Source organism: Trichosurus vulpecula, chromosome 2 (assembly GCF_011100635.1).
Source record: "Trichosurus vulpecula isolate mTriVul1 chromosome 2, mTriVul1.pri, whole genome shotgun sequence".
Taxonomy (NCBI): Eukaryota; Metazoa; Chordata; class Mammalia; order Diprotodontia; family Phalangeridae; genus Trichosurus; species Trichosurus vulpecula.
The window spans coordinates 122264543-122288740 of record NC_050574.1 but is presented as its reverse complement, the minus strand read 5'-3'; the positions used below and the strand labels follow the sequence as shown (position 1 = coordinate 122288740).

The window sequence follows — 24198 nt, the reverse complement described above, 5'->3', positions numbered from 1 at the left end:
GCTAGGTATCTCTGCCTCCTGGCTTCATTCAGATCCCAGCTAAAATCCCGCCTTCTATGAGAAGTCTTTCCTGATGCCCCTTAATTCTAGCACCTTCCCTCTGAGAGTGTTTCCAATTTGTCCCGAGTCTATCTCGTTCGTACATAACTGTTTGCATGTGGTTCCTATGCCCGCCCCGCATTAGCTGAGCCCTCTTGAGAGCGGGAACTGTTTTGGGCATTTTTCTTATCCCTAGCATTTAGCACAGGGCCTATAACATAGTAGGAGACATCCCCAACTTCAGCTCCACTTGGGGCTATGAGATCTCCACTGAAACTCCCCACTTAGGGAAGGAGAAAAGCTTTTGTGTCACAGAACAAGGTGTAGGGCCTAGCATCCTAGATTGGAGATCGTGTCAGAATCCTGGTCTCAACCCTTCCCTCTGATCACATCAGAGTGAGAACCAGGAGTTTAAAGCCCTTGGGCCTGATCCTTCTGAGGGGCTCTTGTTCCTGGGGTAGCAGCCAGAGATCAAGCCCCTCCCTGTCTTCTGTTTAACCACAGAGGACCAAGTTGTCCCTTCTCTCTTAGCATTTCCAGTCAACTTGGTCCTCAGCAACCTCCCTCCACCCTTCGCCCCCTTCCCCTCCCACTACTTTGTCTCCAGTCTGTCCTCAGGCACTTGGAAGTCGTTGAGACAGCTGGGGAAGTTAACATTTCTGTCTTCTCCAGAAAGATTCCATATCCCTTGGGGGCCCCCTTTGTTGGCTCAGATTTGGCTCTGACATCAGGACAGAATTTCCCAAACATCCCTGACCCTGGCCCTAGACTCAAGGAATGCCAAAACTTCAAAGAACCTTGGAACCTGGAACATGAGAGGCCTTAGAATGTAGAATATAGAATATTCGAGCTAAGAGGGACCTTGGAATACAGAACATAAAATGTCAGAGTTGAAAGAACCCCTAGAACCTAGCATATCAGTGCTAAGAGTTATAGAAGAGCATGGAATATTAGAACATATAAAGTAGGCTATTAGAACTAGTGACAATCTCAGGGATCATCTCATCCAGTTACCTCATTTTATAAAATGGAGGGCAAGTGACTGACCCAAGGTCATACATTTGGCCTTTACAATTCTCTGACTGCTTTTAGGGCTTGGTTTCCACCCACTACCATCTTTTCTCCCTTCAGTGTTTGTACCCCAAGAGTTTGGAACCCTCATAAAAACAGAAGTACTGTTGTCGTTCATTTTTAGTCATGTCTGACTCTTTGTGACCCCATTTGGGGTTTTCTTGGCAAAGGTACTGGAGTGGTTTGCCATTTACTTCGTTAGCTTATTTTACAGATGAGGAAACTGAGGCAAATAGCATTAAGTAATTTGCCCAGAGTCACACAGCTAATAAGTGTCTGAAGCTGAATTTGAACTCAAGTCTTCCTGACTCCAGGTCTAGCAGTCTATCTACTGTGCCACGTAGCTACACAAAGTACCTTACATAGAAATATAATCCCCAGCCTTAAGGAACTCCCATCCTGGCTCTTTCCCCTTAGGATCTTCATTCTGCTGCTTTTCCCTTCTACCCTGACCAGTCAAGTATTTGGACTAATTGTGGATTTACTGTGTGTTAAGCCCAATTCTCTAATACTGGGTCTAGTAAGAGGTGCCCACGTCTGAGGGGAGGGAGGGAGATAGGACCCTTGCCCCCCAGGATTCTCTAGTCTTAGATGACTAAGATGACTAAGGCTTAGATGGCTAAACGTGGTCCCTGAATTCAAGGATCAATTCCCACCCCCCTCCCCCACCCCCACTAGTCCCAGGGGAGGACACAGGATATCACATCACTTTAAGGGTTAAGCATTTTGTCTTCCCTTGTTTTGTATAAGTTTTAGCCTTAATATTTGTTCAACATGCCCTTCTGGAACCCTCTAAGAATCTCTTCTCTCTCTGTTGGCCACTTCTGGGCTTCCCCCTTCCCTTTCTTTCATAGAAAATATCCTTCCTGCAGAAAAAGATATTGTTCCTTAGGCATCCTCCGTGTATGCAGTGGTGCCAAAGCTGGGAATGTAAGTCCACATGTGTTGACTGACTGTGACATCTATCACCAGCCTCCTCCAGGGATGTGTCAGATTCCTCCCAGGCCTTAGAGATGTCCTGGCCTCTATACATCCCTAGGGACTGTCACAACTCCTAAGGATGGTGTATATGATCATGGATCAGAGAATTTAAAATTTTAAAATGCTATAGCGATCATTTATTCTAAGCCCCTCATTTTTCAGAGGAGGAAACCCAGGGAAAAGATGAGATTTACTTGCCTAAGTTTGCAGGGAGCATTACCCAGATAAAACCCTCTTTTCTCCAGCCCCAAAGGCAGGTTTCCCCCCATTTCATTGCTCTGACTCTCTCATTGGAAGCCTGATTCTCAAGTCTTTGGCTGTGCTTTTGGAAGTCCTGGCAAAGATTGCTCTGGAAAACTCCCCTTCCCTGGGCAGCATCCCCTTGTCCAATGCCACCTGGCTCTGGTCCCACCACACAGAAAGAGGCAGCCAAGTTTTTCCAGCCTCTGCCCCCACCCCTTGTGTCAGACATGCCAAGACAGTTTTAGACACATCGACAGTTTTTTGTTTTGTTTTGTTTTTTCTCAAGGGAAACAAGGTTGTGTGCTGGATTTTTGGTCTCTACCCTTCCTACTCCCTTCCCATATGAGTGTCATAACAACAGGATGGCAGCAGTTCACCTCCACTTTGACCGCCAGCACCTGGCTTGCCCCCACCTGCCTTCCCAGGAGACCTGTCACTTGGGGAGGCAAAAGACACTGAATTTGGAGACCAGGGCCAGGGTTTAGTCTTTGGATTTCCTGCTTCTTTTCTGTGTGGCTTTGAACAAACTTCTCTAAACCTCTGTTTTCTTATCTGGAAAATGGGGCACACTGATTTGAATGACATTCTTCAAAGAATTTCTGTACTTTGTGAATGCTGAAGTTCTATAAGAATCAGAGGTATGATCAGAACTGAGACTAACAGAGGGCGGCCAGGGCTTGCTCCAGGTGTTGGACATCTGGGCAGAGCCACTGCCCATTCAACAGGCCTGCTCCTTCATGTCACCCCTGGGCCACCCCTACCCCAAGTTCCCATGACCATCATGCTCCTCCCCTTCCCTGCCTGGCCTGGGGACCTATAACCTCCATCAGCATGGAACTGAAGAGAGGACAGGATCGAAGGCAGCCTTCAACAGCTGCCCTCTTCAGTCTCTTTCTCTTCCTCTCCTCTCCCTTTCCACTGTGCCTTCTGGAGCTCTCATCTATTGTTAACAAATTCCCCTTCATCCACCGTCCCTTCATCTCATATGCCTTCTATCTGCTGCTCACTGAAGCCTTCTTCTGAAGCCCCCACATTCCTGGCACCCTCTGCAAAGCTAGCTGCTCTTTCATTTTCAAACTCCTGACACCAGGCCAGGAGGAGGAGTTGGCATAAGCCTCACTTGCCATTCCAGAGTCTCCCACTGCCATCAATAGTCAACAATCCCTCTAAATCTTTCCTCCTTTAAAGCTCTCTCTGTCATGCCTGGGACCTTGTGGCCATCACCTATGACCTTCATGTCACCCATTCTCTTCCTCCACAAGTTCAGTGCCTGGTTCAGCCTCTACCTTCTTCAGATGCCCTGGCCTTCCGGTTCCTCAGCCTTCTCAAGTCCCATACCCTCTGTCTCCGTTCTACCTTAATCTAAGAACAGCATCTTTAGCCCCAGCCTTCCAATTTGGCTTAGCTGAATTTGCCCCAGGTGCCAGAAGTCCTAGTTAGAGTTATTATCATTATCAGTCATTGCCCGTCATCCATTATGACCCTCATCATCATCTCAACTTCCTGTACTTGATGCTTGGCCCCCTCCCTCTTTTATCCCACAGATCACTGGCCATCATGGAGAATCTGGGTTTCCCAACCTGGCCGCTACCTAGCCTTCTTCCCAAACTCTTCGAGTTCCTCAGAATTTCTGGGAGTCTCAGAGTCTCTCTTAGGAACCTGTCTAACCCCTACCTCAAGCATGACTCTCCTCTTCAACGTCCTGAACAATAGCCAGTTACCTGGCCAGTGCTAGAGTACTTCCAGTGATGGGGAGCTCACCTATCTCATGAGATAGCCTATTATAGTTTGGACTCCTCTGATTGTTAGGAAGTTTTTCCTTCTCTTGAGCTAGAATCTGCTTCCCTGTGACTTCTACTCACTGTTCTCAGTTCTACTCTGTGGGACCAAGGAGAACAAGAATAATCACTCTTTAAATCATGGCAGATCTTGAATACCAGACCTTGAGCCCCTTTGAAAGAGAGATTGTATCTCGTCTTCCACCTCCTCCTCTCCCTCCTCTTTCTTGCCCTTCTTTGTCTCTTCCTCTCCTTCCTCCTTCCTTCCCTACAAGCCTGAGCATAGGGGCCTGCCTATAACAGGGTCTTCACAAAGTATTTAAATAATTCCCATGACAGGAAGTTCAAAACTTTATGAAGGAGTTTGTCCCACTGGAAGACAACTCTAAATGTTAGGAAGTTCTTCCTTATTTGGAGCAGAAATCTGCCACCTTATACTTCTGTCCCTATGATAGATGTATTGCTTACCTGCCTTCCCTCCATCCCCAGGGCTTCCTCCCAGCCTCTTTGCCATCCAAATTCCCCAGTGACATACCTGATCCTCCTTTCTCTTCTGCCTTCTAAATCACCTCCTCCAGGAAGCTTTCCCTGATCAACCTCACTAGCTTTACTCATTCCCTCGCTGGGCATTCCTTCAGAGCTTACAGATTTTGTTGTATTCTCTCCTTAATTTTTTCTATTTTATGTCCATGTCCTGGGTGCAGTTCTAATCTCTCCTTCAGACTCTGGACTCAAACTAAAAATTCCGTGAGGACAGGGATTGTTTCTCACCATTTCTCAGACTCAGAGCTTCTTCAGGGCAGGATCCTGTCATCTCTGACTAGGGACCCTCTGAGAACAGACAAACCAGGGGCTCCCTGATTTGGGCTATGCCTTATGCTTCAGCCCAGAGATCCTCTGAAGGCAGAGGCTTGCCTCCTCCCTCCATTGGTCCCCCACAAAGGGCTCATCAGGCCCTCTGGTACACAGTCTCTAATCAAGCCTCATGATGGATCCCTTTGTGAGTTTCAGAGAGCCTCAGGGAGTCAGGAGACCTGAGTACTAGCCAAACCTTAACTCAATTAATTCAACAAGTATTAAGCATCTCTTATGTGTCAGGTGTTATGCTAGCCACACACAAAGATGCACCCCAAGATCTCCAAATCAGTCGTTTACTTCAAAAGACTTCAATTCTACCTCATCTTTGACATTGTCTCTCAGTCATTAACTTGCTATGAAATGAGGGGCTTGTACTAGACCATCTGTAAGAGACAGTGGGGTGGGGTGTAGTGGAAGGAGTGCTTGACTTGGAGTCAGGAGAGATTGGGGTTCAGTTCCTGTATTTAACACTAACAAGGCTGTATGACTCTGGGCAAGTCACTTAACCTCTTCAAGTCTCAGTTTCCTTACCTGTAAAATAGAGATAATATATGAAGTATTTACTTCACAAAACTGTTGGGATGATCCATTGAGATCATGTATGTAAAGTGCTTTGCAAATCTTAAAGCCCCTTATAAATGTCACTTGTTTAATTGTTATCATCTAAGGTCCCTTCTAGTGCCAACATTCTATGACCCAAGGCAAAGGCATTTAACCTCTCAGGTCCTCGATTACTTCATCTGGAAAAACCCTAGAGAAATTTGTATCTGAGAAGGTTGCTGTAGCTATGGCGATCTGAGCTGCAGAGAAACTGACCCCAGCTCAGTACATGCCTTCTCGACAAAGGGTAGCTTTCATATGGAGTGAAGCAAAGAGTCATTTCAATGGTGGACATCACAAAGATCCAATGGAGCCTCCAGGATTCAAAATTATTAAACAATGATGATACTTTCCCCAAGTAGGGGCTACTCTGGGTGATTCCTAAAGGGGAAGGCTATATCTTAGCTAAGTGTGCTATCTCTCTTGGCTCCCAGCATAGGACACTATAACTATTAGTAGCCTGATGGAATACAATACCAATGCCAAGAATACTATTCTCTGTGTTAATTGAATACCAAATCCACATTTTTACAGTGGAGTCTAGAAAAAGTGTCTCAATTCCAGAGGTTATTGAACTTTGGGAAACATCATGATTGATGTAGGAAAGATAGAAATAAGTTGGGGGGTGGGGAGGAGGGAGCAGTATCATGGGGTAAGATCTGACTGTGTGACATTGGTTTTTTTCACAGCACTTTTCCTGAAAATGGGGACTTCCTAAACTGTACGCAGCTGTGTTCCTGCTCCAAGAGTGACTTCAACCCTGTGTGTGACACCAAGAGCCACACTGAGTATGTCACTCCCTGTCAGGCTGGCTGCACAGGGCTGCAGGGTGATCCAGGTCCAGGTCAAGGCTCAGTGAGTCCCCTTTAGTGATCTTTCCTTCTTCTTCTCTCTCCTTCAATGGTAACAGCTGGGGAGGGGGGAGGGAGGGAGGCATGAAGGTGGAAAGGGGGCCGGAGATAGGGCTCGTTCACAGAATCTTGTGAGAGACCTCAGAGTTCACCCAGTCCAGCACACAGCTGAACAGAATAAGAAGTGCTCAGCCAAACTTTTCTTGGAGACCTCCAACCTACCACCTGTGGTGGCGAGTCCACTTTGGGATAGCTCTCCTTTTTCATACTATTCCTAACACCAAGGCTGATGCTACTTCCACTATTTCCAGTAACCACTGCACCCAGATCTGCCTTCTAGAGCAAAACAGAACCAACCTAATTCCTCTTCCATATTTGAGATCTTCAAATACCTACAGACAGTTATCACATCCCCCTAAGTCTTCTCTTCTGTAGGTTAACTATCCTTAGTTCTTTCAGCTGAGCCGTGTATGATGATCAGAACTGGCATGAGCAGAGGGCTCGCTGACACCTGCTCTGAAGGTCCTTTGCCATCCTTGCTGCCCCCCTCTGGATGCTTATCTACAGTTTATAAGTGTCCTTCCTAAAATGTGGCCCCCAGAACTGAACATAGCACTGCAGGTCTGGCCAGCCAGGGCAGAGGACATCAGGGCCATCCCCTCCCTCCACTGCAGCCAGAGCAGAGCCACCTCCAGTTGTCCTGATCTATATCTGACCACTGGACCCAGATGGTTCCAGAGGAGAAAGTGAGGCTGGTGCCTGCACAGCCCTCCCTCACTTAAATCCAAGTCACTTTCATGTCATGGCGTTGCCTCCCTGATGTCATGGTTCTCTTTGAGAACAAAGGACAAACAGCAGCAGCATTTGTTGACCGTGAGTCCAGCTTGAATCCACAGTGTGACATAGCTATCCACGAAGCTAATGCAGTTAAGATGTTAAATGACAAGGTCAGTAAGCATTTAATAAGCTCCTACTGTGCCAGGCACTGTGCTAAGTCGTGGGGATACAAAGAAAGGAAAAGACAGTCCCTGGCCTCAAAGAGCTCAGTCTAATAGTTAAGTGATTTGTCCAGAATTACACAACGAGTAAATCTGGGAGTGGAATTCCAACCCAGATCTCTGAGACCCAAGTGCAAGAATCTTCACATTCTACTGTAGCTATTTTAAAAATATTCCAATTGCTATGGTGTATCTAAGCCTAACTTTGGGGAAACCTCCAGGGAGACACTGCAGTTAACATAAGGCACTGCCTCGGTGGTTTTTAGCTACATATGATGGAAAAGGTATAGGCTTTAGCATCAGAAGGCTGGTCCAATTCCAGCCTCTGACACTTATTGTCTGTATTACCTTGAGCAAGTCATGTGACTTCTGACCTCTGCTTCCTCAACTGTAAAATGAAGGAGATCGGACTAGTTATGCTCAAGACTGATTGGACTAGATTGGACCAGATGGGGCCCTCTGGCTTAAGATTCCAGAATCTCTTCATGTTGTGGCGGCTACATTGTATCTAAGCAATGCAGGATTGAAATATATTGTTTGAGAACAATAAAATGTTTCTGTGTTTACAGAGAGTTTGCTGAGGATGTTTCAGAATGGTCAGGAATTGACTTTGATTGGTTCCCATACTGCCCAACCCAGGAAGGATCATTCCTGGTTTGTTGCTAAGATTCAAGAGTCATGGGACTTAGAGTAGGGAGAGCCTGGAGACATCATCCAGTTCAGGGATTATTCAGCGCGCGCGCTCTCTCTCTCTCTCTCTCTCTCTCTCTCTCTGTGAGTGCGCGCGCGCGTGTGTGTGTGTGTGTGTGTGTGTGTGTGTGTGTGTGTGTGTGTATCAACCCCTTAAGCAGCCTGGTGGAGTCCGGAACCCTTTCTCACAATCATTTTTTTCCTAATGCATAAAATAAAATATATAAGATTACAGAGAAAATCAATTACATTGAAATATGGCTATCAAAGTATTTTAAAAACAAGCCCACAAACCCTTGAACTCATCCAATTTCTTAATTTTACAGACTTATTTAAAGCCACACAGAAATTAAGGGACAAAGCCAGGGCAAAAACTAACTCCCAGCTCAGGGATAGAGGTTATCACTGTTGTGTTGCAATATCTGTTGTAATGTTAAATAGGCCTATAAAATGACAGGGTTGCACTGTATAAGATTTATAAGGACTTTTTCAGCTACAGTATTCTAGGTTCCATCTAGCTCAGACATTCTATACATTGCAAGGTACCTTCCAGTTCTAACATTCTAGGATTCTGTGCATTTGGTGGGCGGAGGTGTTGATATTTACCTCTTTCAGGGAATTACCCATTCTGGGTCACAAGTTTCTCCATATGTCAAAACTCTCTTCTTAAAGAAAGTCTCCATTTGATACACATATGTGTGTATGTATGTGTGTGCATGATACATATGTGTGTATGCACGTATATGTTTTAAAAAGAGAAAGAAAGGGGAGAGAGAGATAAGAAAGGAGGAAAGAAAAAAGGAAAAAGGGGGAGAGAGAGAGTGGGAGGGAAGGAGGGAGGGAGGAAGAGAGACAGATAGAGGCAGATGGAGATGGAGACGGGGTGGGAGGAGGGAGGGAGGGAGGGAGGGAGGGGTAGAGAGAGAGAGAGAGAGAGAGCTCTAATAATTCTTTAGCCACTCTTGTTTCTCCCTTTATTGGGATCATGCTTTCCAACATTTTTTTTGCTTTTCTCCCCTATGCCTAGCTTCATTAAGCATATTAAAATAAAAATTGATTTAATAAGGAGGACCTTATTGAGTTCTTCTTAGAACTTCTCTACTTCCATCATCCCCTACAACAGACGCTGGCACAGAAGCTGCCATTATCTCCATGGTGGCACTTTTACAAACATTTGATGAGGCCGCTGCAATACAAGATGACCGAGTATTCTTGACAATGTTTTTCTTCTTGCCCTTGAATGAACAATAAAACTAGCTTGGCCAGTTCCTTTATTTGCTTCTCTGAGCCCTCCTTCCTTGTAGCTGACTTCCTGTGGTCTTCTGGCTTAATCATAGATTAATCATAGAGGTACAAATTGTTGTACATTTGTTCATATATATATAGTACTTTAAGGTTTATAGAGTGTTCCACCTATATTAACAAAGGCTGTGCCACTGGAGTATAAGCCCAGGCTATTTCTACCATGTTAAAAAGGTTTCAAGAAGTATAGTTCTGAGTTTCTCCCAGCAATCCTGGGAGGTAGATGTTATTATTCTCATTTTACAGATGTGGAAACTGAGGCTGAGAGAGATCAAATGACTTGATGAGGATCATCTCTATCTCCCTGATTTCAAGCCCTGCCCTCTCTCTTCGGTGCCATCTAGCAATCCATTTCTGTTCTGCCATTGCCACCGCAGAAAGAAGGCAGCCTCAAAGGACTGTGGACCATTTTGTATTTTTCTTTGTTTTATGGATTTCCATGGACACAGAATTCACTGCCAAGTGGGCCGGGCTTCTGGTGATGAACCTCTCTATACATACTGTAGGGGCAGCATGGAATAGTGGACAGAGAGCTAGACTTGGAGTCAGGAAGTCCTGAGTTCAAATTCTACCTCAGATACTTACTAGTTATGTGAGCTTGGGCAAATCACTTAACCTCTGTACCTCAGTTTCTTCACCTGTAAAATAAGGAGGTTGGAGTTGGGGGCCTCTAAGTTCCCTTCCAGCTCTAAATCTATGCTCTGATGACACAAAGATAAGCTGACCATCAGTAAGTAATAATCTATTGGCAGAACTTATACTTCTTAAAACCTTTCTAGCACAGTAGAACCTGCCTGAGCTTATGCTTCAGTGATCTGCCCTTTGTTAACCGAAGAGTGTGTGGAGTCCTAGCATCTGATTCTCAAAGTGTAGGTATAGACTGATAGAAGTTTGGAGGCAGAAGAAACCAGTTTGGGTAAGAGTAGCCAGTAAAGCCTTCCAGGAGAAGCTGGAGCTTAAGCTAGACCTTGAAGAATGGAGAAGATTGTAGAAAAGGAGAGAGCATGATAAGGAAGAAAACCGGCCCAGCTGGTATGGAAGAGGCATACCAAGTAGCTAAGAAGGGCCACAACAGGGTGAGTCTCTTCAAGTACTTTAATTTGAGGACAAAATACTGTCTTCAAGTATCTGGAGGGCTGTTGGGTAGAAAAGTGATTAGCTTTTATTCTGCCTGACCCCAGAGGGATTGAAAATAGTAGAGAGGCAGATTGGGGCTCAATGGAATAAAAAAATACTGGCTGTATCAATCAGAACCATTCAAAAGAATGAGCTACCTTGAAAGGTAATGAGCTCCCCATTCCTGGAAGCATTCGAAAAGAGGCTTGGTTATGATTTGACAGGTACAACTTTGATAAGAGAGAGAGAGGAGGAGGAGGAAGAGGAAGAAGAAGAAGAAGAAGGATGATGATGATGATGATATTAGAGGGCTTTGGATGATGTGATTAGCAATGAGATGTTTGTCTTGAGCCTCTGTGGGGAGGAGTGGTATCAAATTAATTTGAAATTTGGAGACAGGAAAACACAAAACGGTTCTTTTTATCGCTCCCTCACTTTGGTTGGAGGAGATAGCTCATTAGTTAAGTGCTTATGTAACAATATGAGTGGGGTACCACAAACCTACTTTACAATCAGGTGGACTTCCAGTTGTCTTGAGGTAGAGAAGATGTAGCCTGGGATGGTAGAACAGATCATTGAGTTAATTTTTGAACTAGGACTTTAAATTAGACCAGGGTTGGGGAACCTGCAGCCTTGAGATCACATGTGGCCCTCTACGTCCTCAAGTGCAGCCCTTTAACTGAATCCAAACTTCACAGAACAAATCCCCTTAATAAAAGGATTTGTTCTATAAAACTTGGACTCAGTCAAAAGGCTGCACCCTAGGACATAGAAGGCCACGTGTTCCCCACCCCTGGGTTAGACTAATGAGTTAAATCTAGACAATCCAAGTAGGTGAATGCAACTTGCATTCGGGCATGTCTTGGAAGAAAGATGCTGTTCTTGTCTTGGGCTGTGCAGAGGGAGCTGAACATGGACCTTCAAGTATGCAAAGGGTATCACATGAAAAAGGGATTGGGCCTGATGCAGGGGGGATTTTTGTAGCAATTAGAGCTAGGCAAAAGTAGGATGAGCTGCCTCAGAAGTGGGCTTCCCATTACTGGAAGTCTCCAAGTAGAGATTAGATGACAACTTGTCTCCTGTTGTAGAGGATTCTTGTTCAGGTTACAGTGGATGCGCTCTGAGGTCCCTTGGATAGTCTGTGATTCTGTGACCTTCTAGCCTAGAAAGGATCATGCATCAGGCTATTCCACAGGAACAAATTAAGGATTAGGTTAGAAAATATAAGCACAATTTAGTCTGAAAGTGGTTAATTTCCTTTTATCCACACATCCTCTCCTTGGTATGTTATTTCTGAATTGAATATTCCTTTGTCTCTTGTGAATGAACCCTAAAAATCCACTCTTGAGACTTAGCACATGTGGAGATAGTGAGGAGGGAAAGAAAGAAATGGGACCTGGAACCAGTCATCAATTATGGTAGCAGTGACAAAGGAAAGAATAAGGTAATGGGGGGTGGAGAGAAGCATATCTCCAGCAGTATTAGTGACAAAAAAATGGCCAGAAAGTTCTGGGAGTCATGGTTGGGTGACATTCATAGGTTGGGGATGTTTAGTAAGGAGTACAAGGGACCAAGGAAAAGATCCAAGGGATCAGCTCCAAGGAAGACCTAGTACTCTATGAAGCTGATGTAGTACAGGAAAGCATAAGGTTCAATGCAGAATCCTTCATCCAGGTGTACCAGGGCTCCCCAATACCTTTATCTCTCTCACCCCCAGGATTCTTCTTTTCTAGGTTATCTACACCAACTGCAGCTGCCTCCTTTCAGGAATTAAGGACAGTTCAGTCACCTCTGGTTCCTGTGAATCATCTTGTAGTCATCTAGTGCTTCCCTTTGTCCTCCTCATCAGTCTTGGAGGGGCTGTGGCCAGTGTTACTCACACACCTGCCTTCATGCTCATCCTGAGGTAATGGCACACATACCCGGTTAGCCTGTGGCATGCCTCAGGCTGGGGGGACATGGCATTGTGTGATGGGACAGTTACACATATTATACAACAAAGGTAACATTGAATGTGAGGGATGACATATGGCTCACTGAGTGGAAGCAACCCCACATATTGAGATCATAAGCTAAGGCAACAGAAAATGTCTATTGGAAGAGAATATGATGGACCACATGGTATAGTGGGAAGAGTTCTGAATCTGGAGATAAAAGATCTGAGTTCAAGTCCTCACTTTGACACTTCCTAGCCATTTGAGCTTGGACGAGTCACTTAACTTCTCAAAGCCTCAGTTTCCTTATCTATGAAGTGAGAATAATTATCCTTGCATTTGCCACCTCCTTTTCCTTTGAGGAAAGTACTTCATAAACCCTAGAGTTTTCCAGAAATGGAAACTGATGTTGTTATATTAGATAAGGAAATGGGCTGTCAGTTAATGTGGACATCATTTCTTTCCTGATTACCACCCAGCAATGGGAGGCCACAGTAAGTACTCAGATCACAAATCACATGAATGAGTCAATCAGATGGATGAATTGAAGAATCAATGAATGACTCTGTAAATGAACACATTAATAAATGAGTTAATGAATGAACTGATGAACAAATTAAATTTCTGTATAACCTTGGCCAGGTCATTTCACCTCCATAGGGGCCTCATTTTCCTCATTTATAAAATAAGGGGATTGGGCTAAATGTTCTCTGACATTCCTTCCAGCTCTAGATCTATGATTTTACAACCACAGTTTCCTTAGTTCCTAAGTTTTTCATAGCTGTGGATAGGGAGAGGGTAACCCAATGATCAAGACTGGAAAGAGGGTCAGACTCTTGCATAGAATCTCAGAATTAGAGGGCATCTAGTCTAAGCCCTTCCTGAAACAAGCACCTCCTTTAAACTATTCCATGCTAGCAAACATCCAACTTTTGCTCATCTGGTGAGGACAAACCCACTACCTCCCACTTCTGGATGGCTCTAATTGTAATGGAAGTTGTTTTCATACATGAAGCTAAAAACTGCTTCACTACAACTTCCACCAATTACTCTTACTCTTCCCCCCCACCCCCACCAAGACCAAGCAGAATAGGCTTCATCTCTCTTCTTTGTGACAGCCCTTCAGAAAACTGACAGTATTTATCATGCTCCCCTAAGTTTTTTCTTCTGCAAGATAAACCTTCCCAGTCCCTTTGACTCATCTGAGGCCTTTGGTTTGCAGGGGGGTGAAGAATGAAGATAAGTCTTTGGCTGTTGGAATCCAGTTCATGTTGCTGAGAGTTTTAGGTAAAAACAAAAACTGGGATGGGGTGGGATGGGTTAAGGAGTCAGAAGGGAGGGAAGAAGAAGTGAGAAAAGAAAGGGAAGGAGGGAACAACGTAGAGGGGAGACAAATACACAGTATTCTAATCATTGTTTGGGGGGGTGGCCCAAGGTGTCATGGACTCCGAGACTTCTGAGAATCCCAAGAGTTCATCTAATCAAGAAAGGTAGTGATATGTAACAATAGCCAGAGAGTGTCAGGAGACCCATATCCTTGTCCTGGCCCTACCGCTCACTCATTATGAGACCCAAAATATTTCACTTCTCTCTTCTGGGCCTCAGTTTCCCCATCTATAAAATAAGTTTAGTTACTAGTTGTTCTAGCTACCTCTCAGAGATATCTTAGAAATGAGAGCAACCACAGTTCAACAAACCTTTAGTAAGCACCCATTCATGACAGTGAGGCTGCAAACCAGAAAAACCATGCAAACCCTGCCCTCAAAGAGCTTATATTTTATACATCATGGGCACAACTATGTATGATATACATTGCAATGTGATGAGGGGACCCTACAGTATTGGGGTTGGGGGAGGGGAGATCATGAAGGCTCCATGACAGAAGTGGCTGAGACTTGAAGGAAAAAAGGCGGGAAGTCTGGTCATGGAAAGAAGCCTGGATCTGGAATCAGACAGCCTAGATTCAGATCTCTACTCTGCTACTTGCTTGCTGTGTGACCCTAGGCAAATCATAAGCAGCTTGGGACAACAGAAAGGAAACTGGATTTAAAGACTAAAGACCTGGGTTCAAATCCTGGCTCTGCCATTTACCACCTGGGTGACCTTGAACAAATTGCTTCACTTCTCAGGGGCTTAGGTTTCTCATCTGTAAAATGAGAACACTGGTCTCTGATCTCAGAAATTCCAACACTCAATTCATGATGCTTCCCTGATAGTGAAACTACAAATGAAGGGGTTAGACAAGGTAGTCTCTAACCTTCCAGCCTTGAGCTTCTATAAATATGAATGGGGCAGGCGGAAGTGTTAACTGCTTACAAAATATCAGGCTTTATGCTGAATGCTGGAGATATGAAAAGAAAACAAGGCAATCCTTGGTGTCAATGGATTCTAAGTAGGGAAAACACCACATGTAGGAGAGTCCAGCTGAAGGCAGATGGAAGGGCCTGGGGGTCCTTGGTATGTCAGATGGACATGACTGAAGCTTTGGAGAGCACAGTGGCCAGATGGCAAGGACTTTTTGCCCTCTTGGCTGGATGCTGATGTGCTGCCCCCCCGCCCAATCCTCTTTCCTGTTCGATAACCCAAAGTCTCTGAATTGGTTGCAAGTCCGAATAGGAGGACAGCCCCCAGTTCCTACTTCACTCTGGGCTCTCCTAATGGAGATCAGCTTCCAGCAGGGACAGGACAAGGGCAGCATTCAGAGCTTCCTTCTTGCTAGGTCTAATACATAGAGAACTGGGCAGGATAGGCCCCCAGTATGTATTCAGGTATTTTGGATATCTGTGATCACAGGCAGAAGTGAATAGCTATGATTATTAAATACCCTCTGCCTCAGACAGGGTGGCTTCTATTCTGCAAAGAAGCTTTTCTTAATATATTCCAGGGAAGGTGTCTATACTACGACTATTGATAAAATGTCCAATGTCTCCCAACACTTGCTGGAATAATATCTAACTTAAATTCTTCCCACTGTCTTGCATTTACTGAAGAGAATAGTTGCTCATTACTGCTTGTAGGCCTACACCTGGAGTGAAGCCCAGCCCTCAAACAGCCTCCTAGTCTTAGAGGAAGACATAGTCCCTGCCCTCACAGAGCCTCTGGCCTGAGGGGGAGACAGTCTCTGTACTCAAGGAGCCCCTGGCTCCAGGGAGGAACAAAGCCCCTGCCTTCAGTGAGCCCTCCAAATCTGAGAAAGCCTTCCCTCAGTGTAATCATCCCCTAGAAATCTCACTCCTGTCCTCTCTGATCAATGGCTTGGAATGTGTGCACTTTGGTCCCCGTCAGCCCTGAGGAGGAGCAGTAGATCCCCATAGGTCTGAATTGGGCAGTCCTGCTTACATAACCCACATTTTCTCCCACAGCCTGGATGCCCAGCCCTGTGCTCCATGGCACTGCCATTGACACTGCCTGTGTCTTCTGGGCTGATACCTGTGGGATGCAGTCCCTCTGTCGATACTATGACCATGATCTTCTCAGGCATCGGTGAGTCCCACAGGCTGTGTGTGGTCAGGGAAAGAGGGAAGGAGAATGACAGCCTCCACAGAATAAGCCCTACAGGGACTTTATTCTGGCCCAGGATGGATTTTATAGACAAATGCTGGGTTTTGAGAAGAAGGGGAACAAGGAACTTGTTATCAAAAAGATAGTTCTTGTTACCATGTGCAGGATGGATCTTTTAAAAGCATGGCATCGCAGGAAGTCTAGAAATTCTCTGAAATGGTCAACGACTTAGGAGAGAAGAATTGTACAAGGCAGGGAGTCCAGTTTGGGAAACTGAGATCTTTCCTGAAGGAGTCAGTCATCCAGAATATGACTACAGTGTTCTATGTTCTAAGACCTCTGCCAGCTCTCAAATTTTATGCTTTGTGTTCTAAGGCCCTTTAACCTTCCATGCTTGATGTTCTAAGGCCTCTTCCCGTTCTTAACATCAAGATGCTGGACTGTCTCTGAATCCAAAGAAAGACTCAAGTAACCCTTAATCCTACCAAGATCAAACTGATTGATATCAGCCTACTTAATCTCAAACCTTGCCTTGGAATTCCAGTCCCAGACCTGGAACACTTTTGAATGTTTTGATGGGAATCTAAAATCAGAACATATGATCCAACAAATGATTATTTTCTGAATTTGTGAGTGGGACAGAGTACCTGAAATAATGGTTTAGTGGAAAGAACACTGGCCAAAGATTAAGAAGACATGAGTTTCGTGATTAAATCTGTCATTTAATAACCATTTTCTTCCTCTATAAAGTGATTGGTTTGAAATTGCCTAACATCCATCTAGTTTAGTAATGCTAACTTCAAGTTTAATAGCTTTGGAGAAGGGAAAGATTAGTGTAAACTGGAGTGGCCAAAGAAAACCTTCTATAGGAAATGGGGATGGAGCTGATCTTGAAGTGTGGCTAAGATTGGTAGAGAAGATGAGGGTGACAGAGGGCTCACGAGAACTTGGAGATATGGGATTGGCTATGGAAAGCATAATCGTTGCCTGCAGAGACAGGGCCACTGGCCTTGATGAAGAGTGCCTTTCCCAGACTCTTCTCTCATTAGGGATGCATTGAGGGAGACCTCAGTGGAGTTCATGACCACAGCCCAACGGCCTTTCCCATTCCTTCTTCCTCCAGGTTCATCGGGCTTCAGTTCTTCTTCAAGCTGGGCACACTGGTCTGCTTCATCCTGGTGTTCATCATCCTACGACAGCAGGAGAAGGAGGCTGCTAACTCTAGGTCCCATCACGGCCCTGTTTCCCAGGAGGAGAAGTTGGTCCTCAGCTCAGAGAAGAGATCTGGGGAATCCAAAGTGTGAGCCAGCTGCCCCAGGCCCGGCCTGCCTCCCTCCTCCATTCTGGAGGGGGCAAATGACCCTACCGATGATGAGGAGAAGGAGTAATATCTGCAACAAATATAGCCTTTGTTGGAGTCCTCTGCTAGGGGATGGTGTGGAGGCTATGTCTAAGTGAAAGGGACAAATGAAGACTGGTCATCTGGGATTTTGTCCCCAAAGAGCCATTTGGGAACTGGAAGACACTGTCAGATGCTGTCAATACTCTCACTTTCTTGTAGTGAGAAAGCCTCAGATGGACAGCCTTAGTCAGTACAGGGCCAGAGGTCATCAAAAGGCAATCCCCATTATTATCTGACCATCCTGCTTGCTTTCAATGTTGGCTCATCTCTACTACTCACAGATAGAGACCAAATGGATTCTTTCTCCAGTGATCTCAGCTCTTCTAGAAACAAAGAGACAAGAGGACCCACCCCCAGGATCACCACACGAATTCACAAATGGGGAAATAGAGGGACAGGATTCCAAGCTCACCATAAGTATGGGAGCTTCCCTGTTCCTGGACCTCGTCCCAACCTGTTACCTAGGAAATACATGTCAAGGATCCTGTGCAATCATCCCCAGGAATGAATTGGCTGATCTTTGATGATACTAACATCAGGGATTGACTGTCTCTTGTATACTCTGACTCACTTTTTATACCCTTCCTTTAATCATTTTTAGAGCAGAGACTGAGAACAACTAGCCTCAGATTCCTTTGCCTAAGCTCCTGACAGGTTTGTCTATTTGCCTGGGGGCAGTGATATTTCATTATACTGTTGCATTTATCCAGAGGTATGGTTTCCCCTGCTTTCACATGCCTTTGTTTATACAAACTATAGATAGTCACCTCCTTCTCCTTGGCCAGGCATTCATCCAGGGGATTCCTCCTTTTCCCTAACAAAACAAATGCTTCTTCTTGACAAATTCCTGACATAAAGCAAAGATTTTCCCCAACCTTTGAATGAGAAAAGGTTGCTTTTAGTCTCTACAAAATCTTTAGAGCCACAGGGAGGTAGTGGTACGGCAGAGGGGTAGAATGTGTCATAGTAGAAAGAACGCTGATTTTGGCATCAGAGGATCTGGGCTCAAATCTCATTGCTGATGCTTACCGTCTTTGTGATGGTAGGCAAGTCACTTAACCTCCCTAGGCTTCAGTGTCCTCATCTGTGAAAGGAAGAGGTTATACCCAGTGGCCTCTGGACTCCCTTCTACCTCTGAATCTATGAATCTATGATGGTCTGTCAGGTCTCTTGGCTAATCAAGAAGCCCCCTATTTTCACAGAGGTTTTCATGGAGGCCAACATTCCCCCTAGAGTATAAAATAATAATTTAGCTAATGAGCTCCTCCTCTCAAAACATGGGCTGTTTCCCTTCAAAGTTTGTAAGAGACATTCTTTGCTTATGACTATATTCAGTTTGCTTTAATTCAGCAACTGTGTTAAGCACCTGCATGGTACAACAGAACATTGAGTTCTAAGCATTAGAATAATGGGTTTCAAATTCCATTTTGGATACTTAGCAACCTGTGTAACCCTGGGTAAATCCCAGTGCTTTACTGAGCCTCAATTACCTCATCTGTAAAATGGGGTAATAATCCTCATACTACCTACCTCTTCATACTGTGAGGGTGGTGAAAAGTGTTTTAGGAACCCTAACCTGGTAGAGAAAAGGTAGTTATGATTATCATAATCAGGACCCTATGTTCAGTGTTATGAGGTTGGGCTGTCACAGGGAGACACAAAGATACATCAGACATGGTTCTCAGGGAACTTACAACCTAATAGGGGAAATTAGACAAATACACAAATAGCCATGATGCAGATAGGATATAATTATAGCAAAAGAGAAACTAAGCCAAAACATGGGGAAATACAGGAGGGAGGGAAAAATACAGGGGAGGATAAGTCTCACCTGCATTTTGTGACCAAGGTTTCCCCTGCTTGGACACTGAGAGTCAGTGAAGAATCGGATGGTCCATCAGTTAGCATTGGTCAGGAACAACCAGAGGCCACTCCTGTGCTTTGAGGAGAAATGGCAAGAGGAGGAGGATCATTCCCTTTTCTTAGGGACCCCTCTCTCTGAGGGTCCAGACACATCCTCTGACCTGAGGGGAAAACATATGTCTTTTCCTTTTCCTCAGGAAGCCCCCATTGTGAGGGATAAGATGCCAACCCTGCCCGCAGTGAGTCTTCATTCTCATGAAAAGACATGGCCTTTGCCTTTAGGAAGACCCCAGTCTGAAAGGACAAGACATGGCCTCTGCCTTCTCAGTGGGGAGGGGGGAAAGCTCTTCCTCAAGACCTTTGAGAACACTTAGCCAAGCAACATAAAAAAAAAAATATGTGGAGCTGGGGGTTGACTATATACTATGTGCAAAATGTATGATTATCTAAAAAACAAAAAGTAACTTACCAATTTCTACTCACTGTCTCATTTCACTGTCTACTATCTCATTTCCTAATGAAGTCTCTCTCAGGGTTCCCAAGTAGTCCAGGAGATGGATATCCCATGTTGCTAATACTGAAGAAAGTCTTTCTTTAATCACTCACCTCCTACCTCAGGAAAATCTCCACTCCTTTTTGCTCCCCCCATTTAAAATGTATACTTAGTAGGTTTGGCAGAAATCATTTTAAGTAGCCATATTACTTTAAAAGCAATTTCAAATATCATGAGTGAAAAAAACTTTTAAAGGACTAGTCTTCCTCTTGCAGATCATAATGACTACAGCTAAGGGAGTTGAATGTCTTTCACCCTGTGAAGGAAAATATGAAGTAAAGGGATAGGATGGAGAAAGGAACTGGACAATCTACTTAGGTGGTGCTCCAAAGGAAATGGGGCAGAGGGAATGGTCTGTAGACTCTGATAGTCACATCAACCCTGGTGTGCTGTCCCATAATGTCTCTTCCCTACTTTCCTGTATGATCCACAGGTCTATGAAGTATCAATTCTACTTGTTTTCTATAATTATTGTCACAGGGATAATGAGCACTGTCACTCCCACCCCCATGCTCTGCCAGCACACCTGGAGAACCATAAGGGACTGGCACAACTGAAAGCCCAGCCTCTCTTCCATCTCAGCCACATGGTTTTTCTGTATCTTGGTGCATGAGTCCTTGGCAAAAGGAAATCCCTTCCAAGTCAAAAATCCCTGTCAACTTGGGGAAGTCTAAATAGACCAGGAACAGACTCTACCTCCAGTTCTTCCAATGTCTCTCAGTGGACAAGGGAAAAAAAGGGGGGAGGGTGGGTGGGAAGGGTTGCATTCACAAATGACCACATTGAAAAAATCTTATTTTCAGTGTCACATCTAGACCCGAGTTACTTGTTCTTGTCTCCCACCCTTTTCCATAAAATGCCTGGTTTGTAACATTGCCGGTTCTGTCTCATACCAGATCCTGCATAGTGCTTGGTATTTGTCAGTCTCATCATGCCAAATCCCTGAGAAAGCAGGTATAGAACTTCTCTACTAGGGCTCTGGTGAGGAACTAACCAGACTATCTATTAAACTAGAGGATCCCTTGAAATATCACTTGATTGATTTCAGTCGGTGTGGTTTCAGTGATGTGATTCAGTATGTGGAATCAGTGATTTCAGAGGTGTATGCAGGGGAATGAAGGTGGAAATGGTGATTTGGGAGACAGTTGGGTCATGGGCACCCAGGAAACTATGCGGTAGAGAGAATGGGCTGGGGAAGATGAAAGAAATCCTAACCCCGACCTTCCTTCCATCCTATTTTGGGGAGTGACCAGTCTCTTTAAGGAGACAAAACTTACATAGGGAAACAAAAAAAAACAACACAGGACAGGCAGCAGCCCAGTGCAATGAAAAGTGTCTTGGTTTGGTATTCAGAACTGAGTCCTTAGCAACTAGGTCTCACCATTGACTGGTTTGTGACTTTGGAAAAGTCATTTCCCTATTCTGGGCTTTCGTTTCCACTATAAAATGTATCTCTAAGGGCCTTGCCAATTCTAACGTTCTTCGATTTTGAGTTGGTGACTTTTCTTGGCTCACTGCCTGATTTCTGTTCAGCCACCTGATTTCCTTGAGGCCTTGAGGGCAGGGCTTCTTTCCTGGCTGACTGACCCCATCTGTCTATGTAAACAAACCTAGAATTGAGCCCACTAGAGAGAAAATTCTTTCCTTTCTTCCTTCCTCCCTCTGAAGCCTGTACATCCCTGCCAGTCCCTCAGGGGCAGGACCTGGCAGGCTAGAAGGAGGATTGAGAAAGAAAAGGAGAGAGGAAAGAAGGGGTGCAAAGAGAAGGGGAGATGGGAAGAGTAGTTACAACAAAGTCAAGCTAGCCAGAGCTCCTGAAGACAGAAGAGAAAAGGAAGGGACAGAGAGTGAAGAACATAATGAATAAGACAGGGAAACAAATGAAAGACAAGGACAGACAAAAAAATTCAATTTAACAAGCTTTTAAGTTTCCACTATGTTAAAAGAAGCGTTTACTTGTGGGGATTATAATTACCCAATTGGCAAGAAAAACCGCTGAAGTAGAGCTCTGAGCCAATGGCACTTTATTAAAGGGTCCATGGCCCCTTCTAATGAAGTGGATCTCAGATCGTCCTCATGATCCGAGATACCCCTGGTCCCCAGGACCTTGTTTTTATAGCATTTGATACTCAAATATACAAAAGAGGCATGGTAAAATACAGGATCTCATTGGTTGATAAATCTTGCTTTTGAAGGCCAAAAACAAACTATCAACAGGGGAGTAGTCATCTGCTCCTATTGGACATGAGACAGCGGTCTGGAGGTACAAAAATAAGTTGGGGGACTCTGCAAAGAATCAAGGCATCCCACCCAGGTTTGGACATGGAATTTGAGCAAAACAAGATGGAGATATCTTTATCAGTATTCTTGTGGTTGCACAAATGAGCCTCAAAGCTTAGTAAACAAGCAGTGAACACTCCATTAAGGTTTGAAGCCTATATGTATATATATGTACATATAATATATATATATATTTATACATATATATTATATGTGTATATATATAGGCCTACTATAAGAACTTATTTAATTATCCCTATATGATTTTTGTAAAATATCAAAATGATTAATACTTATGGGAGTAATGTAGGGGTCTAAATGAATTGTTTCTCACATACGAAGCATCTACTATATTGTAAGCATAGATGCTACTTTCATATCTAAAGGGGTGAGGAGTCAGAGAACCCACACACACCATGTATATCAAATTGTCAGACTATTTCAATGTACCTTTATCCACTGAAAGACAAAACTTACAAGTGTGCTTACTTTCAGCAGTCAGCCAGAGAGAAAAGTTCACTCAAAGCAGTGAAATGATATAATTAAAGAAATAAAATAAGATAATTTAAAAGTACAAAAAAAAACCATTTCCCCCATAAACCTGAATCACAGTGTTCCATCAAACAGACATACCACCAGTAGGAAGACGAAGTACACTAGTTAACATGTATAAGGAACACATATGGCTAGGGAGCAGGGAACACACAGGAAGAGTCATACATGAAGGAAACATGTAGCCTGAGGGCATATAGGGAGAACACCTCCCAGTCTGATGCCAAAGACTTAGTCTTCTGATCATATCATCACACTGCTTCCACTCGGCCTGCCTCTGGTAGTCTTGCACATCATGTCATCTCTGGGGGGCATTGCTTCTTGCTGGCCTTTCTTCAGAGATAATGATGGAAAGCACGTGCAATAGATATCATTTCTGGTCCTTGCCAGGCATAACTCCACTAGGCTTGGACTAGTATTGCTTCCCTCTGCTTCCAGCTTCAGGCTTCAGCTAGAGTCATGGGCTGAAGCATTACATCTTCCACAATAGCGGCACACTGGCCTCTGTCATCTCTTTGCATAAAAGTTCAAAGACTTAAGTAGTAGCTTTCAGTAAGACAGGGCCCTCACACAACCAGCCATCAGGCTAGGATGAACAAACGCTATTCTGTTTTTCTCCTCCATAAAAGGAGGTTATCAGATTACAGAAAAAGCTGTGATAGACTCCATCTCTCCAATCAATAAATAAGAATTTAATAAGCACCAAGAACCATGTGGGATACAAAGACAAAAGAGAAAACTAACTGCCCTCAAGAAGTCTGCAGTCTATCCAGGGGAAACAGCATGCACACATGGAAGTATACGAAATTTAAATTTCTTTCCAGAAGCCAAGTTCTTTTGAACATAGACCTACCATAAAGTTAAGTAGTGCTCACAAACATTGTCAACCTTTTTTAACCTCAACTTCTTGATCACTAAGGGCAATGCCTCTGTCTGAAAGCTCTGACATATATGTGTGTGTGTGTGTACATATATATATATATATATATATATATATATATATATATATCTGTATATAACTCTCCAGCTAGGTGGCACAGTAGATAGAGTATTGGTTCTGGAGTCAGGAAGACCTGAGCTCAAATTTAACCCCAGACACTGTGTGACCCTAGGCAAGTCACTTAACTTCTGTTTGCCTCTGTTTCCTCAGCTGTAAAATGAGGATGACAATAGCACCTAGCTCACAGGGTTATTGTGAGGATTAAATGAAATATGTGTAAAGTGCTTAGTAGGATTCCTGGCAAATAGTAGGCAATTAATAAATGCTTATTTCCTTCCGACTTAATGTCTAATTGTCAATCTACTTATTCAGTAGAATTTTAGAGGCTGCCCTTTCCAACAAATTCTTAGGAGTCTCCTAGGTATTCCTAACCTCATGATCTTTTTTTATGTTATTTTCAGATTAATGGGAGAATGAAAAACAGAGGGATGAAAATCCCTAAATCTAGTCACTTGCAAACATTTTTCTTTCCCTCAATCAATATTTCCAAATTGCTTAGCTTTACGATGTGTATGTTGGCTTTCCAAACCCCAGCACTGAGCCTGATTCTACAAACAGTCCTATGGATCTGTGATCCCTTCAATAT

At 44.1% G+C, this 24198-nt stretch overlaps 1 protein-coding gene across 1 annotated transcript in view; it reads left to right on the top strand.

The window, feature by feature from the left end:
* The window catches only part of SLCO2B1 (solute carrier organic anion transporter family member 2B1), an 88063-nt gene extending 68179 nt beyond the window's left edge, over positions 1 to 19884 (top strand). Inside the window, exons 11-15 of the mRNA XM_036745934.1 lie at positions 6260 to 6425; positions 12261 to 12433; positions 13684 to 13748; positions 15824 to 15944; positions 17086 to 19884. Of these exons, the coding sequence (XP_036601829.1) occupies positions 6260 to 6425; positions 12261 to 12433; positions 13684 to 13748; positions 15824 to 15944; positions 17086 to 17266 (706 nt within the window). The 3' untranslated portion in view covers positions 17267 to 19884. The remainder of the gene's footprint in view (positions 1 to 6259; positions 6426 to 12260; positions 12434 to 13683; positions 13749 to 15823; positions 15945 to 17085) is intronic.
* The last annotated feature ends 4314 nt before the right edge of the window (positions 19885 to 24198 follow it).